This window comes from Mastomys coucha, unplaced genomic scaffold (assembly GCF_008632895.1).
Source record: "Mastomys coucha isolate ucsf_1 unplaced genomic scaffold, UCSF_Mcou_1 pScaffold17, whole genome shotgun sequence".
Lineage (NCBI taxonomy): Eukaryota > Metazoa > Chordata > Mammalia > Rodentia > Muridae > Mastomys > Mastomys coucha.
Window position 1 is genome coordinate 8,801,561 of NW_022196899.1, and position 17,715 is coordinate 8,819,275.

General features: G+C 36.4%; 1 protein-coding gene across 4 annotated transcripts in view; it reads left to right on the forward strand.

Moving 5' to 3' along the window:
* Ralyl (RALY RNA binding protein like) overlaps window positions 1-17,715 on the forward strand; it is a 673,831-nt gene that overhangs the window by 190,963 nt on the left and 465,153 nt on the right. For 2 of the 4 annotated variants that reach the window (XM_031376349.1, XM_031376345.1), the window contains exon 2: window positions 138-145. The exons of the other annotated variants lie outside the window; for them this stretch is intronic. In XM_031376349.1, coding sequence (XP_031232209.1) covers window positions 138-145 — 8 coding nt within the window. The remainder of the gene's footprint in view (window positions 1-137; window positions 146-17,715) is intronic. 4 annotated transcript variants of the gene reach the window in all.

Here is a 17,715-nt window from a genome sequence, read left to right on the forward strand (position 1 = left end):
GTGTGTGTGTGTGTGTGTGTGTATGTACATGTGCTAAGAAAAGGTGCACAGGGGCACAGTTTTAGATCAGGTTTTATATTTGTTTATTATTGCAGCAACTATCTAAATGGCAGGCATAGGCCATTTTTAAATAGCTTATGAAAAGGTCTGTCTAAATTTCACACATTAAATTTTAATGGTGAAAGCATGGCTAGATCTCTTGAGGACAATGATAGAGGAGCTCTGTGTGCACAATTAGTTTATTTTAAATCACTAAAGTGCATAAAAGCAGCTTTCATTGTCTAGGAGTCAGCTATCAAATAAAGCCAGGCAAAAAGTTTAGCTTGATTAAGATGTGTTCATTGCCTTATGAGTTAATGGAGTTTCCGGGGGACACTTGGTTCTTATCCTTTCTCTGAAATCTCTCATTTTTTAACATTTAATTATGGCAGATATGCTTAATGGGTTAAGTATCTTAAGATCATTGTGTTTCAGTCTATGTGGAGGCATATATGTTGATTTACAATGTTTTTAAAATGGATATGCTGATATATGTGCATGTGCGTGTGTGTGTGTGTCTGTGTGTGTGTGTGTCTGTCTGTGTGTGTCTGTCTGTGTGTGTGTGTATCTGTCTGTGTGTGTCCGTGTGTGTGTATGTGTCTGTCTCTATGTGTATCTGTCTGTGTGTGTCTGTGTCTGTGTGTGTCTCTGTGTGTGTCTGTGTCTGTGTGTATCTGTGTGTGTGTCTGTGTCTGTGTGTATCTGTGTGTGTGTCTGTGTCTGTGTGTGTCTGTGTCTGTGTGTATCTGTGTGTGTGTCTGTGTCTGTGTGTGTCTGTGTCTGTGTGTGTCTCTGTGTGTGTCTGTGTCTGTGTGTGTCCGTGTGTGTGTCTGTGTCTCTGTGTGTGATTTAAAACCCAAGGGGCTGTTTAAGTTCTTTTAGCTCTAAAATTCAACATGTCAATAGTCAGTAATGACAAAATTTCTAATGACTTTACTACCTTTTCTTCTAAAATATAGTCTACTCTTATTTTCTTTCTATTATTGTTTTTACTGAAGAATTAAATAAATTGAATCTAATGATTGCACATGCTGTAAGGTTTATTTAGCACTAGAGGCAATCAAAAAGTATATGGAGAATTTTTAATTTTTTTCTCCATATCTAAAGTAATAAACATAGCTAATTATCATTTAGCTGTCATAAGTCATGGAAGTGATTGCCATCCTGTTCTGCATTGGACAATACTAAGCACATAAAATGTTTATAGCATCTTTGCTGAGAAATGCTGGAATGAGGTGTTAGTCTTATTTCTCTGTGCAAATGCATCACGAGAAACAATGGAAGTAAGGAAAGATTTGTTTGGTGTGCACTTGCATGAGGGATATTATCCATCATGGAAGGAAACTATGGCAACTGAAGTGAGACACAACTGCCTACATTTCCTCCCCAGCCAGGAAAGAGAGTGGACAGGATCAGATGGGCGATCACAAAACCCCAAAGCCTGACCTCAGTAAACCAGTAATTCTATCTGGTTCAACCTCCTGAAGTTTCCACCATCTTCCCAAAAGCGGTACTACAAGCTAGAGATTATGAGTTCAAATACTTGAATGATCCTACAGTAAACTTTATCCAATAAAGACTTATAATTCTCTTCTTTGAACACCATTCTGGTTACCCTATTAAATTCCTCCTTGTTTTTCAAGGCTTGACTCAGATCTCAACTCTTTTATGAAATCACTCATAAATGTCTCATCTTAACTGATAGAACTTACAAGTTTTTGTGTTTCTTGCTTATGTCATCTATCTCTTGAACACAATCTTAAAAAATGCTCAGGGGATGGCAACCTGAGAAAGAGGGTAGTATCTATTTTTTCTTATCTTCTTCCTACAAAGTAGGTTAATCCTCAAGACATAGTGCTCTTATGTGGCTTTACTGACAGAAACAGATGCTCTTATAGGGAAATACCCAGTAAGTGGTGAAATAATAATGACTTGTGCACTTTTATAAAAGTAATAGCATGGTGAAAATGGCCCTTAAAATGAACATAGCATGAAACTCAAGCTAACTTCATTGACATGTGGCTAATTCACGTCTGATGCCCATTGAATAGAAAATGGGAAACTTACCCTTTAACACCATTAATGTCTCAGTGTCTCTTCCACCATGATAATGTAATGAAACATTATCATGAGAAAACCTTACGGAAGAAAGGGTTTATCCATGCTCGTGATTCAGTGGTACAGCCCATCTAAGAGGGAAGGTTCAACATCAAGAAAGTGAGGCAGTGAGACAGTTCTTACCATAGTCAGAAAGCAGACCACAATGAAGTGGTAGTGTTGCTGGATTACTCCTACTCTTCACTTACACGGTCTAAAGTTCCACTCACAAGTAATGCATGCAGTGTCTGTTCACTTCAATTAATCTCATTAAGACTCAACAGTATGCCCAGAGTCCAGTCTCCCAGATGATTATAGATTCTGTAAAACTGACAAAAAAAAATGCTAACTTTCATGGTAGGTGTGCCTTTTTGTTGGTCATATAGATTTTCAGAAAACACAAAGGCCACATGTGTCAGTTACTTTGCTTCTGCTGTACTGACTTGAGAAAATCAATTGAAATGGAGGAAACTTTATTTTTGTTTAGTTTCAGAGGTTTTAGTCTATGGTGTCTTATTGCCTCAAGACCTTAGGGATCTGGCAAAACAGAAAGTAATGGCAGCAACTTAAGTCTGACTAAAGCTAGTCACATCATAACAGATAGGAAACAATAAAATATTCATGGACACTGCCTTAAGGACACACATATTTCAAGTAGGCCATACCTCCTGCGTTTGTATTACCTCCAAATAGCCACATAAAATTAGAAAATTATTGATTCATTGGAAAACTACCAAGCAAGGCTCATGACTCAATCAATTCTCCAAAACCCATTCCTAAGAGTAGCTACTTTGTAAATGGAACTTTCAACCTATGAACCTCTAGTATTTTAGATGCATATAATAGTGAATTCGTTCTATTTCATAATCTTACCCCTGTGTACACACTCAGAAAACAGATATACAGCAAAATCCCGAAATACCAAGTTAGCTGTCCAAGATTCTCACTGTTAGTGTACCTCCTTATCAATCTACAAATATAATATCTTAGAAATAAAAAATGTAAACATATTTCAAATGATTCTTTCTAATAATTTATTTTTTGATGGACAATAAAGCTTACTTTGTAATTGTCTAATCATTTCGAAGTTTTCTAAATTGAGAGGCTATTAGGAAGGAAAACAAATTTAGGGGTGTGACCTACTTGAAGGGAGTGTGTCCTTAAGCCAGTGTCCATGAGATATTCTGTTTTCTCTTCCTCACTACCCTCTATGTGTTATCTTCTATGTTTAACTTCATACCCATTGACTGACATAAAATGAATGCTACTGTCTCACTGTCTTCATTCAAATTCAAGGAAGACTCCATTTTACTCACAAATCAAATTCAAACTATTGATAATTTGTCCCCATAAAACAAAAGACATTCATTCTTTCTCGCTTGGATGTAGTAAAATTATCACTACTTATATTATTTCTAAGGTCTGTTTTTGCAAACATGTTTTGTAAATTAATTTGATTCATAAAATACAGCTATAATTCTTTGAGATAATAGTCTAAAGATGAATTTATCTTACTTTTATAAGAAAATTGTTTGAACATAGTAGTCTTTTGCTGCAGGATCATATTTTAAACCAGAGATAATTTGACCATTTATATCAATAAATATATTATAAATTTTAAATAATTTAATCAATCATGTGTTTTTATCCTTTTAAAATAAATGCCATAAATTAGCCATGCAACCCAAGGAAATTGTACACATTACTAATTATGAAAAAACAATGCAATTCCATATTATTTGGTAAGAAAACAGAATTTAACTTCAGCTCCAAATATATCCTGAGTTTGGAAACACTGTCATGTTAAGCAAGTAACTATTGGATATAAAAGGAAAAGAAAAAAATGATCTTCAAAAGGATATTAATTTAAAGAACTACAGGGAGCATGTTTACATTTTTTTCCTTTCAAGACATTTTCTACACTGGTAAATAGATAAACTGACAGCAAGGGTATACAATAGCTAAACTGACATGTTTGGAAATCTGTTGTATATTTGAGACATCTCTCTTTCTCTCTCTGTTTCTCTGTGTGTCTTTGTGTTTCTGTCTCTGTCTCTCTCTGTCCCTGTCTCTCTCTATCTCTCTCTGTCTCTCTGTCTCTGTCTCTGTCTCTGTCTCTGTCTCTCTCTCTGTCTCTCTCTCTCTCTCTCTCTCTCTCTCTCTCGTGTGTGTGTGTGTGTGTGTGTGTGTGTGGTCACTCTTAATTTTTGCTGAAAGACTGTTACGTTTCAGCAATTGGAAAGTATAGTTATGTTTTTCTCTTGTGACCTTGTGTTTTATAACCAGTTTCAAATTCAGTTTCTTTATAGGAAGTCATCTTGTGGGTTTCAATGCTGGAAAAAGTAATGATGAAAATAAATGCAAAAAGAAAGAAAAGAAGAGACCCAATATTGTATTGGTTTACATATATAGCACATGAGAATATAATGTCAGATAAATATATTTTTATATATGCTGATCAGGAAATGCTAAGTATGTGAAACATAAAAGGTGGTACTTCAGGCCAAAATACACATACACATACATACATACACACACACACACCACCACCACCACCACCATCACCACCACTTAGAAGAAATTATTTACACTATCACATGTCTACGTGCATACAGACTCTTATCCAGAAACATCAATATTGAATACTTATATTTATGTAATCAGGAGATATTTTTACTGCCATGTGTCTAAAAGTATAAGAGACATTGAAATGAATAAAATGGCAATGCCTCCTAAGTCATCAAGGCACTTTGTATAGTCAGTATGTGCTAGAATTTTCCTGTGGTGTTGAAAAGATGATGGTTGCTTACACTGTCAAAGCTTCAGTTTCTTAGATGTAAAATTCTAAGTACTTCCTGTACAGTTATAGGCAGAATAATTTTAATAGAACTTAGAACATTCAGAAACAGAACAGAAAACTTGCACAGGAACATTGGTAGATTTTTTTCATTTTCTCTCACCTTTTGTGGTGTGTGTGTGTGTGTGTGTGTGTGTGTGTGTGTGTGTGTGTGTGTTCTGTATGCATACAAATGACTTGGTATATGAATTTGTTTTAATCTCTGTCCCTATATAGGCCAATAGGCATATGCACAGATAGACAAACAGGCTGGTAGACAGACAGACAGACAGACAGATGACAGATAAGATAATATCCTTTAAAGGATCAAGTTTTCTTTTTCTTCTGGAATACCAATGCACATTTCAGCTTTTATCTTGTTTCCTAATGTCTACTTCATAAGCATATTACAGCATATCCTTTTGTATCAGGCTTGTTGATATATAATTTATCTATACTATTTACTAAATTAAAATATGCAATTACATGGTATTCAGTTTTCCATGTGCATTCATATTTTCAATATTTATTTCATGAAAAAAATCAGGGGGTGGAGATATGGCTCAGCCTTTAGGAGTACTGGTTGTTCTAGCTGAGGAACTACTCATGGTAGCTCAAAACACTTGTACATTGAAGGGATACAAATCCTCATTTTTACTCCCCCATTCACTGCTCACACATTGTACACATACATACATGCAGAGCCTGCTCAGGCCTGCACAGAGAAACCCTGTCTCAAAAACAAGACAAAGCAAACAAAATAACAGCAAAAAAAGAAAAAAGAAAAAGAAAAAGAAAAAAAACAAACAAAAAAAGTGAAAAGATAACACCACATACTACCAAAATAATGAAAATGTTCTTCATCCAATGTCTTCAGAATAGTAAAGTAAATCTCATACTGATGCTACTTTCTGTGTATATAATATCACTGATGTTTACAACTGCTTTGCAAGTTAGACATCAACATTTTCACGTTAGAGATTTGAGTCTGGGCTCTAGTGTGATTAATACTGAAAACAAGAATGAAACAGAGAATGGGGCAAGACTGAGACACTCTCATCCGTTCTGCTCATCTGAAGTATTTCAAAACTAATGGCCATTAGGCAGAAAACAGAGTAAGTCAGAATGAAGAACTGCCAGGTAAAGCGTAAGAGACCAAAGCTGTATTTGGTACATATTTCCAATAAACCATCAGTTGTTGTTTACTTGAAATTTAATTTTAACTAAGTGCCCTGTATTTGTTAAATCTGGCAATCAGACAAATCAAAACGGTGTGTCAAAACAAACAACCCCCCCAAAAAAAAATCTCCATGTACTAAAATTTTAAATTAATATTTTGAGTTTTGTCAAAATCTTTAATTTTTAACATAGATGTGTACTTAACTCTAGCAATTTTCAAATGGGAAAAAGTCATGCAAGAGTCACCTCTTGATTACATGATGGAAGCTGTGGGTCTGATTTCTCCCAAGGAATATTGATAGACTAGCAATCATCCTTCATCACTAGGTCATGTGGTGTTTTATACAAATGAAGCTCAAGCATTTTAAAACTTTAAATACATATCAGAACAAACTTGCCTTATTGAATTTTCAGTCATCTGTATATACATTATTTTATAAAATATTTTTTAAACAATCATTTGTATTAATTAGACTCAACATTGTTATGATTTTACTTAAGAGTCTGAGATGATTTGTATAAAGGAAGGCTACTGATTTCTTTGAGTTAATTTTATATCTGATCACTTTGCTGAAGTTGTTTATCTGCTGGAGAAGTTCTCTGGTAGAACTTTTGGTGTGGCAAATGTATACTATTATATCATTTGCAAATAGTGATACCTTTATTTCTTCTTTACTAATTTGTATCCTCTTGATCTCTTTTTGTAGTCTTATTGTTTTACCTAGCACTACGAGTATTATATTGAATAGATATGGGGAGAGTGGACATCCTTGTCTCTTCCCCAATTTTAGTGGGATTCAAGTATTTCTCCATTTAATTTGATATTGGCCACTGATTTGCAGTAAATTGCTTTTATTGTATTTATGTATGGGCCTTGAATTCCTGATCTCTCCAATACTTTTAACATGAAGAGGTGTTGTATTTTGTCAAGTGTTTCTTCTGCATTTAAGATGATCAAGTGATTTTTTTCCTTTGATTTTGTTTATATAGTGGATTACATTGATGAATTTTCTTATACTAAACCAAACATGAATCCCAAGGATGAAGCCTACTTGATTACGGTGAATGATGGTCTTGATTTGTTCTTGCATATGGTCTGCAAGAATTTTATTGAGTATTTTTACATCAATATTCATAAACAAGACTGGTCTGAAGTTCTCTCTCTTGGTTGTGTTCTTGTATGATTTAGTAATCAGCGTAATTGTGGTTTCATAGAATTACTTAGGTAGTGTCCCTTCTGTTTTATTCTATTTTATGAAATAGTTTGAGGAATATTGGTATCAGGTCTTCTTTAAAGGTCTGGTAGAACTCTGCAATAAATTCACCTGGCCCTGGGCATTTTTTGGTTGAGAAAATTTCAATAATTTATTCTATTTCTTTATAGAACACGGATATGTTTACATACTTTACCTGTTCTTTATTTAATTTTAGTATGTGGTATCTAGAAAATCATCCATTTCTTCTAGATTTCTAGTTTTGTTGGTATAGACTTTTGTAGTATAACCTGATTATTTTTTTTTAATTTCCACCATTTCTGTTGTTATCTCTCCATTTTCATTTATGATTTTGTTAACCTGTATATTGCCTTAGAGCCCTTTAGTTTAGCTAGAGATTTATCAATCTTGTTGATTTTCTCAAAGAATCCAGCTTTCGGTTTTCCTGAATCTTTATATTCTTCTCTATGTTTCTATTTGGTAGAATTTGGCCCTGAGTTTGAGAAATTAGGGGAAGAACTCCCTTCATAATAGCAACAAATAATATAAAATATCTTGGGGTAACTCTAGCCAAACAAGTGAAAGACCTGTATGATAAGAACTTCAAGACTTTCAAGAAAGAAATTGAATAATATCTTGGAAAATGGAGAAAACTCCCATGTTCATGGATTGGCAGAATTAACATAGTAAAAATGGCCATTCTCCCTAAGGTAATCTACAGATTCAGTGCAATCCCCATCAAAATCTCATCACAATTCTTCAAAGACATGGAAAGAGTAATTCTCAAATTCATCTGGAAAAGCAAAAAACAAAACAAAACAAAACAAAACAAAAACAAAGACAAAATAAACCAAACAAAAAACCCCCAAAAACACACAATAGGGAAAACAATTCTTAACAATAAAAGAATGGTTGGAAGAATCCACATCCCTGAGTTAGCCTTTAATATATAGCAATAGTAATAAAAACTGCATGGTATTGGTACAGAGACAGCCATGTTGATGAATTGAATAAAATTGCAGACCCAGAAATAAAAACACACACTTACGGTCACTTGATCATTGACAAAGAAACCAAAAATATACAATAGAAAAGAGACAGCATCTTCAATAAATGATGCTAGTCTGACTGGCTGCTTATATGTGGAAAAATGGAAATAGCCCCATATTTGTCATCTTGCACAAAGCTCAAGTCCAAGTGAATCAAGGACTTCAACATAAAACTAGTTACATTGAACCTAAAAGAAAAGAAATTAAAAAGGGCCTTGAACTCATTGGCATAGGGGGAAATTTCTTAAACAGAATGCCAATGGCTCAGGCTCTAAGATCAAGAATTGATAAAGCACCTCAAAACTGGAAAGCAACTGCAAGGCAAAAGGACATAATCAGTAAGAGAAATTTGCAACCTACAGATTGGGGAAAAATCTTCACTAACCTCACATCTGATAGAGGGCTAATATCCAAAATGTATAAAGAACTCAAGAAGCTAACCACCAAAAAAAAAAAAAAAATCAAACAACCCAATTAAAAAATGGGATATAGAATTGAACAGAGAATTCACAACAGAGGAGTCTTTAATGGCTGAGAAGCACCTAAAGAAGTGTTCAAAGTACTTAGTAATCAGAGAAATTCAAGTCAAAATGACCCAGAGATTCCACCTTACACCAATCCGAATGGCTAAGATCAAAACCTCAGGTCACAGCACATGTTGGTGAGGATGTGGAGAAAGAGGAACACTTCTCCATTGCTAGTGGGATTGCAAACTGGTACAACTATTCTTGAAATTAGTCTAGAGGTTCCTCAGACAATTACAAATAGATCTACTTGAAGACCCAGCAATACCACTCTGGGAATATACTCAAACGATACCCCACCATGCCACAGGGGTACATGTTCCACTATGCTTATAGCAGCCTTATTTGTGATAGCCAGAAGCTGGAAACAACCCAGATGTCCTATGAAAGAAGAATAGTTATATACAATGTGGTCCACATACACAATGGAATACTACTCAGCTATTCAGAATGAGGACATTATGAGTTTTGCAGGCAAATGGATGGAATAAGAAAATATCATCCTGAATGAGGTAACTCAGACCCAAATGAACATGCATGCTCTGTACTCATCAATGACGATATTAGAAAAAAATACAGAATATCCAAGATATAGTAAACAGAATTCTAAGAAGTCAACAAGCTAAAGGGCCCAAGTGAGGATGCCTCAGTCCCACTTGGGAAGAAGAAAGCAACCATGGGACAGAAGGGAGGGAGGGACTTGAGAGGGAAAGGGAGCTGGGTGGGCACAAGAGGGGAACATAATCTTGTATTGGGTTGTCGAAAAGCACTGAAGCCCTGAGGGCCAGCAGAAAAATGGAAACAGGCAACCTCAGAAGGTTAGAGGTTGAGGGGCCCCTCTAGAATGTACTAGAGACCTGGGAAATGAGTGACTCTCAAGACTAAAAAGGAGGGACCCTAGATGAAATGCCTTACAGTGGGGAGAAAAACTTTTAAAGCCCACCTCCAGCAGTAAGTTAGGGCTTCAAGTGAGGGATGGGGTTGCCATCCCACAGTCAAAACTCTTACCTATAATTGTTCCTGTCTGAAAGAACTGCAGGGATGGAAATGGAGAAGAGCCTGAGGTAAAGAAGGTCAAAAGACAGGCCCAATATGGGATCTAGCTCAAGGAGAGGCCCCAAGGCCTGACACTATTATTGAGGCTATGGAGGGCTCACAAAAAGGGATCTATCATGATTGCCCTCTGAAAGACCCAACAAGCAGCTGAAAGAGTCAGATGCAGATATCTTCACACAACCAATGCACAGAAGCTGCTGACCTCTGTGGTTGAATTAGGGAAAAGCTAAAAGAAGCTGCAGAGAAGGGCGACCCTGTAGGAGGACCAGCAAACTCAATTAACCTGGACCCCCGAGATCTCTCAAACACTGGATCACCAACCAGGCAATATACACCAGGTGACATGAGACCTCCGACACATATACAGCAGAGGACTGCTGGGTCTTTGTTCAGTCAGAGAAGAAGCAACTAACCCTCAAGAGACTGGAGGCCCCAGGAAGTTTAGAGGTCTGGTGGGGTGGGGGTGGGGGCATCCATTTGGAGACAAGGGGTAAGGAGATAAGGGATGTGGAATAGTCATGAGGGTGGACTGGAAGGGGAATAAAATCTGGAGTGTAAAAAAAAAAAGAAATATTAATAATAATAATGAAAATAACAAGAGTGTGGGATGAATGAGTTCAAATTAGCATCAGTGTTTATAAGTGTATAATGTGCTTAATTACCCCTTAGACTTGATAGTAGGGAAAAGAAGAAAGCTCTTCTTCAATGACTCTGGGGATGAGTTTGGGGACAGGGTGAGTCTGCCTCCAGCATTGGGAGGGAGTCTTTCAGTAGCCACCTCATTTAAGCTTTGGAATAATAGAATTATGTAAGAGGAGAATTTTTTCATATAATATTGTTTTACATGCTTAGTGTATTTAGTCTCATTGAAATGACTCTGTATAGTGACAGACATTAAAGCCAAAGACATTTTTACACAAGAAAATGACTGTTTCAACCCTTCTTTTCCTCTATACTCCTGTGTTATACCTAACCTGTTAGCTTGTAATGCATTATGAACTCCATGTGGTAGACATGAGTTCTGGCACATTTGTATCAAAGGTATATAGTCATTATTTTAGAATACAAGTTCAGTTTTTATAACATTATTAAGAATTAAATATGTGTTCCACAAAGTGAGATTTTTAATATTTTATTTTAAGTGCTAGTGCCGCGGGCTGGCCGATCTGGGCCTCCCTCAACCCGCGGGAGAAACGGGGGTCCTAGTCAGGTTGACAAGGCGTAGGCGAAGAAATGAAGGCAGAGACGACACATGAAGTATAAAATCTCAATGTATTTCTTAGAAATGGCATCAGACTTTTACAGTCATTGTAAAAGAGAGATGGTTAATCTGGCAGCTCAACAGTTGAGGTACCTCTGAGGCTATCTGAAACATACTGGGTCTAAAGCAGCAGCTATCTCCTCTGAACTGGTGCTGCACCCCCGGGCCCAAATTGTCTGGGCCCGGGGGACTGCGAGAGATACATGAATCTGAGTCCTAGCCCATCTAAGTTCTAGTGCTAGTCCTGCATGTGAGTCCAAGTCCTTCCTCCCCCAGTCCTAGCGCTAGACTGAAGTCACATAGGCAAGCGACCCCCACACCAAGGTCAGCAGGGTCTGGTAGCTAGGTGTGAACTAGGAGGAAGAGGGGTGTAGCCCTCTCTGTTGAGGTATTCTTATGCTAATTCTCTGGTTCTTGCTGGAGGCAGGCAGAGGGGAATCCCAACCTAACACTTTTAGTTAATGTCCTAGAGTGAGGGAAACCCTTCAATTACTCTCTAGTACGTAAAACATTAAACTAGGATAGTTGGAAACATTGTGTCGGCCAGGAGACAATGTCCAATCTTAACCATTTACAAATCATTACTTGGGGTACCTTTATGCCTAATTATGAGGCCGTGTTGACGATTGGAAAGACTGATCTGGAACATGTCTGAGTTAGGGGACACCAGAGACTAGTCTGAAATCCAGGAGGCACAGAACTCCTTTTGAAGTCTTATTGCCTCTTATCCTTTATCAGGATTTTATCCCCGATATTTTGGATGTGACTGGAGTAGAGGAGTGTGCGTAGCAGGCTAGAGTCTCTTTTTATATTTAGTGGCTTCACCATAGTCAAGTGCCAGAATCTCATAATCTTCCAGTATTACAGTTAGTGTTTAACATATTGAGCAAAGCATATTGAGGTCCTGCCTCAGCATGAGGATAAGCCTGAGAAAGGTGGCAATGGGAGCAGCACTAAATCAATAATGTCTTGGATCCAGTAGTGAATAAAAGCTGTCAGCTCAAGTGCTCTCTCTTTGCCCAAGGATTCTCATCATTCATCCTTCCTGTCCTTCCTTCCTTCCTTCTCCCTTCTCATTCTTTTGCTTTCTCTTGACCATGGAGCCTGAACCCAGTTTACTAAAAAAGGCATCATCAAGGCTTTGACCATTGTTAATTTTTTGTTTATAAGTTTACATATTTTTGAATCCTAGATCATTAGTTCCAACTTCTGCTTCCTTAAAACAGAAATTAAACACAAAGGAAAAGCACATTTTCTTATAGTTTTCACAACTTGTTCTTCATGGGTAGCTGTTGTTTCCTAACACAGCTGACAGCAGTCTTTAGTAACTATTTTCATGGATGAACAGGAAGGTGACAGACTACTAAGGTTAAAATGATTCCTTACAAAGTTTTAAAATTTATGCAAGTGAAGCATCTAGCTTTCTTTAATATCTCTCTAGGCATTGCTATCTTCAATTCTTCAAATAGCTAGGAGAATGAAGTACTAAATTTTTATATGCTTGTACATCATCTTTTAATTCTCTAGTTCTTACTTCCTCATCCAAACAATTCCATGGCCTCATATACTCTCTCTCTATTACTATTCGTTTCTAGATGAACAAGTTGTTCTCCTATAAGATAAACCTATCTATCACTTGCTTGTTTTCTATATATTCCTTCTTTTCCTGTCCATACCTTTTCTTCTTGAGACCATGTTAACTCTCTTTCTTTGATGGCTCCAACTTCACCCTGGCTAATTAATGCAGCAGTCATTGAATCAGAGGGTATGTTTATCTCATCATAATTACAAATTCAAGGCCATGTCTTGCAATGAACTCTTTCTACAAAAGGCCATGTATGTTATGCCCTCTCGGTTTATGTTGCCTAGAAACTTTCCAATATCCCCAAAGGCCAAGGAAAATGTTTGCTCCTAATCTTCCACATCCTCATGACCACGTCAATTCCTCATTTCTGAGAACCTCATCTGTTTAATTTCATTGGGCAAGTATATTCTCCAAAAGAGAGATTGAAAACAAAATAGAAGGGACAGTAGATCAGTCTCAGGGTAACAGCAACCTTCAGCACACATGGGGATCAACAGCCTGGTGATGCGCCAGGGCCAGGAACTGTGTCACACTGCCTCTTATGCAGCCATTCAAGACCCAGCCAAAACATCTTTATTAGTTTTTTAGAGTAAACATTTTCATTTAAAATTATAATATTGTTCTGACTACTTACTACATGCAAGACATAGGCTGGTAATTGTCAAAAATCATAACTTACTCATTTCATATTTATTTAGTTTTTCCTTTGTTGTGTAATGTGAAAAGGTTATGGTGATGTGATGGTAATGATCCCTGTAGTGTGGAGAGATGGCTGAGCTGAAAAGACAATGCTCACGAATGAGGGCTGATTTCTAAGCACTCTAGTCCTCAGTGTTGTCTCTGGTCAAATGGGTTTATTACAGCTGCATCATTCCTTTTTTAAGAATAATTGAATGATTTAATCAACAGTAAGCATTTAGATCATGGCCATGTACTCCAAACACAAATGCACATTCTCTTTTCTGTGATTTATTTTTCAAAAAAATCTTTTTCTTTTTGTGTTTTAGATTATTTATGCACAAATTTATAAGCAACAAAGCAGTTAAGACAAAAGACACTATGTTTTGTAGTGCATAATGTTTAAATGAATGGTTTCAATCAAATTCCCAAGTATATATTTATTTAATTTATAAGAATGGCTCCTATCCTTGGATTTACTAAATATTATACTAAAGTTATTAACAGCTATTTCCTAAGTCTGACAAAAAGCATACATTTAATCATTGTCATTTACTGGACACTTACCCTAAATGCTAATTTTGGATAATATGTGTATCTTATTATTATTATTTGGATAATAAGTGTGTCTTATTAAGAATGAACCAGAAATGTATCTTCTTGTTGCATTTTTGCTTTCTAATCTATATACAAATGAACTTATAAGTGTTAAGCTCTAAGATAAATCTTTACCTAAAAGTAATCCTGCTGAAATTGAGTTGCTTTCATGAAATTGCTCAAGATAGATAAATGATTTTATCTTATATTTAGAAAATAAACAAAATCCTACTAAAATCTGATTTAAAATAAAATACATAAGTTTTCTTTTAATTTTTATTGCATCCTATTTTAAGTAAATAGAGTTGCATCACATTCTTGTTTCCCTTTTGTACCCCAACTCCTCCCAGAGATCCCCCTTCAATACCTATAATACCTTTTTTGTCATATTCTTTAAAATTTATAAAATATTATAACAATAAAATGAGTATTATAAAAGTTACTTGATATAAAACAATAATCGATTTAACAGTCTTATGTAGATGCTTGTTTACAGCAATGCTAAAAATACATATGATTTTCTCAATATAAATTTTAAATAACTCAAACATATTCACTGTATATTTCAAAATAATACATCACTACTAGTATTTTCTTAAATGAACATAAATATATAAAGTCTTTTTGTTTGTTTTGTATTTAGTAGAGCTTAAAATCTTGCCTCTTACTGTGGTACAAGCCCAAAATAAGAACAATTTTGTAGACATTGGATTTCATTGTAATAAGGCTGTACTTCAATGTCCCTCACATCACCAAAGGATTTTACCGCCACTGTAGCTAACCTGAGAGTTGAAAGTTCTGCTGTGCCAAGGAATGAATTGTAGGCTCGATTTTTGGATACAGACTTCCTGCTATGGTCAAAGCTATTTGACTTGAGTGAGTGACTTTATTCTCAGCCCACAGAGAACAGATTACATTCATTAAAGAAATGGTGTGTGTATTAAGATGGTCTATCCATAAAGTCATTCACCAAATTGTTTCAATGAACAATGGTTCTGCTTGGAGGGTGGTACAGACATTAGGTGAGGGTAAGAATCTGGTTATTGGCTGTGATAATTTGGAAAAGCATTCATCTCAGAGAAAGAGTAACTTGTAAAGTCTTCTTCAAACTTGATACAAGAGTTACAAACGTCAAGCAAAGCACTCAGTTTCACTCTTTGTTGTTCTCTTACAAGCCCCTTCCCAATTTAATTGTCTAGTTTCTTTTGGGTATATAAATACTTTTGAAATATGAAAGCTGTCCTGAAAACCATAATATAGTATAAAAATATGAAATAAACAATATTACTAAGAGAGAGGCTAAGATAGGATAAACAAGATTTCAATAGCCTTATGTTGTACACAGCAAGACACTGTCACATACAAACAAGCTCAAAGTGTATATGGATTGTACAATATTGGACCTATTTCTCCAATTACAAAATTAGAGAGACCACTGGATGACAGTCAACAAATTTCTAATTCCTCATATTATTGGATTTCAATCAATTAGGATATGTTGGTAATATTAATTTTCATATTAAGATATTAAGAAAAAGTAATTGTTACTTCCTGTTGTTTTTGTTGTAAGAGGTTTAATTAGGTTTGTGTGGATTTGTTGAAAGATTAATTTCTTGCTTCTTCTAGGGTGTAGTTTTGCCCCTTACGTTGCTGTTTTCCATCTATTATCCATTGTAGGGCTGGATTTGTGGAAAGATTGTGTGTAAATTTGGTTTTGTCATGTAATATTTTGTTTTCTCCATCTGTGGTAATTGAGAGTGTTGCTGGGTATAGTAGCCTGGGCTAGCATTTGTGTTCTTGTAGGGTCTGAATGACATCTGCCCAGGATCATCTAGCTTTCATAGTCTCTGGTGAGAAGTTTGGTGTAATTCTGATAGGCCTGCCTTTAAATGTTACTTGACCTTTTCCCGTTACTGCTTTTAAATTTCTTTCTTTGTTTAGTGCATTTGGTATTTTGATTATTATGTAACTGGAGGAATTTCTTTTCTGGTCCAATCTATTTGGAGTTCTATAGGCATGTAAATTCATGGGCATTTCTTTCTTTAGGTTAGGGAAGTTTTCTTCTATAATTTTGTTGAAGATATTTACTGGCCCATTATATTGGGAGTCTTCACTCTCTTCTATACTTATTATTCTTAGGTTTGTCTTCTCATTGACTCCTGGATTTCCTGGATGTTCTGGGTTAGGAGATTTTTGCTTTTTGCATTTTCTTTGATTGTCCTTTCAATGTTTCCTAATGTGTCTTCTGCCCCTGAGATTCTCTCTTCTATCTCTTGTTGGTGATGCTTGCATCTATGACTCCTGATTTCTTTCCTAGGTTTTCTATCTCCAGGGTTGTCTCTCTTTCTGATTTCTTTATTGTTTCTATTTCCATTTTTAGATTCTGGGTGGTATTGCTCATTTCCTTCACCTGTTTGATTGTGTTTTCCAGTAGTTCTTTAAGGGATTTTTGTGTTTCATCTTTAAGGGCATCTAGCTAATTACCTGTGTTTTCCTCTATTTCTTTGAGGGAATTATTTATGTTCTTCTTAAAGTCCTGTATCATCATCATGGGAAGTGATTTTTAAATCTGAATCTTGCTTTTCCGGTGTGATGGTGTGTGTGTCCAGGACTTGCTATGGTGGGAGAATTGTGTTCTGATGATGCCAAGTAACCTTGGATTGTGTTGCTTATTTTCTTACGCTTGCCCCCCCCAACTCCCCACCATCTGGTTATCTCTAATGCTACCTGCCTTTGCTAAATCTGACTGGAGCCTGTCCTTCCTGTGATCCTGTTTGTGTCAGAACTTCTCAGAATCAAGCTGTCTCTGTTATCCTGTGATTCTAGGATCCTGTGATTCTTGGCTTGTTAGAGCGCCTGGGAGTGGAGCTTCCTCTGTGTGTTGTGGGACTGGCTGTGGAGTTTGTGCCCAAGGTCTGCTCAGGGCACCAGCCCAGAGAAACTGGAAGGAAGGAACCTGAACCCCTGGGCTAGCAGAGTTCCTGTGTGCCTGGTCTCCCTGCTCCCAGTTACTCCTGGTGTTGGGACAGATGTGTCCTCCTAACTTCTGATCCTGGCGTGTTAGAGTGCCTGGGAGTGGAACTTCCTCTGGATGTTGTGGGACTTGCTGGGGAGCTGTGCCCAAGGTCTACTCAGGGCACCAGCTCAGACATACCAGAAAGGAAATACATATGTTTTACCTTGTAGATTTGAGATAGAAGAAAAGCTTAAAGCATACATATATGTGTATACTCAGCTCTAGTTTCCCCAAGATGCAGTGTTAGTATTAAGTATTCCTACATGTGTTCTCACACTCAGTTCTGAGCAACAGCCCTGTACTAGGAAATGTCTCTGTCATCCCAAGGGGGCCAAAGCCTACAGAGCAGAGCCTTCAGGCATGCTTTCTCTGAAGTTTCCTAATCTGTATTTTCTTTTTTCCAAATTTTGATGTTTTCATTTAAAGCACTGACACAGGCCTTCTATGGATTTCACAATTCTAAGTTCTAAATACCTGCTGTTATTTCCCCTCCTTTAATCAAATAATCATGAAGAAATTTCCCTTTGCCCTAATTTTACTCTTTAAAATAAGCTGTTCAGCTTATATATTCTGTGAAGTGTACA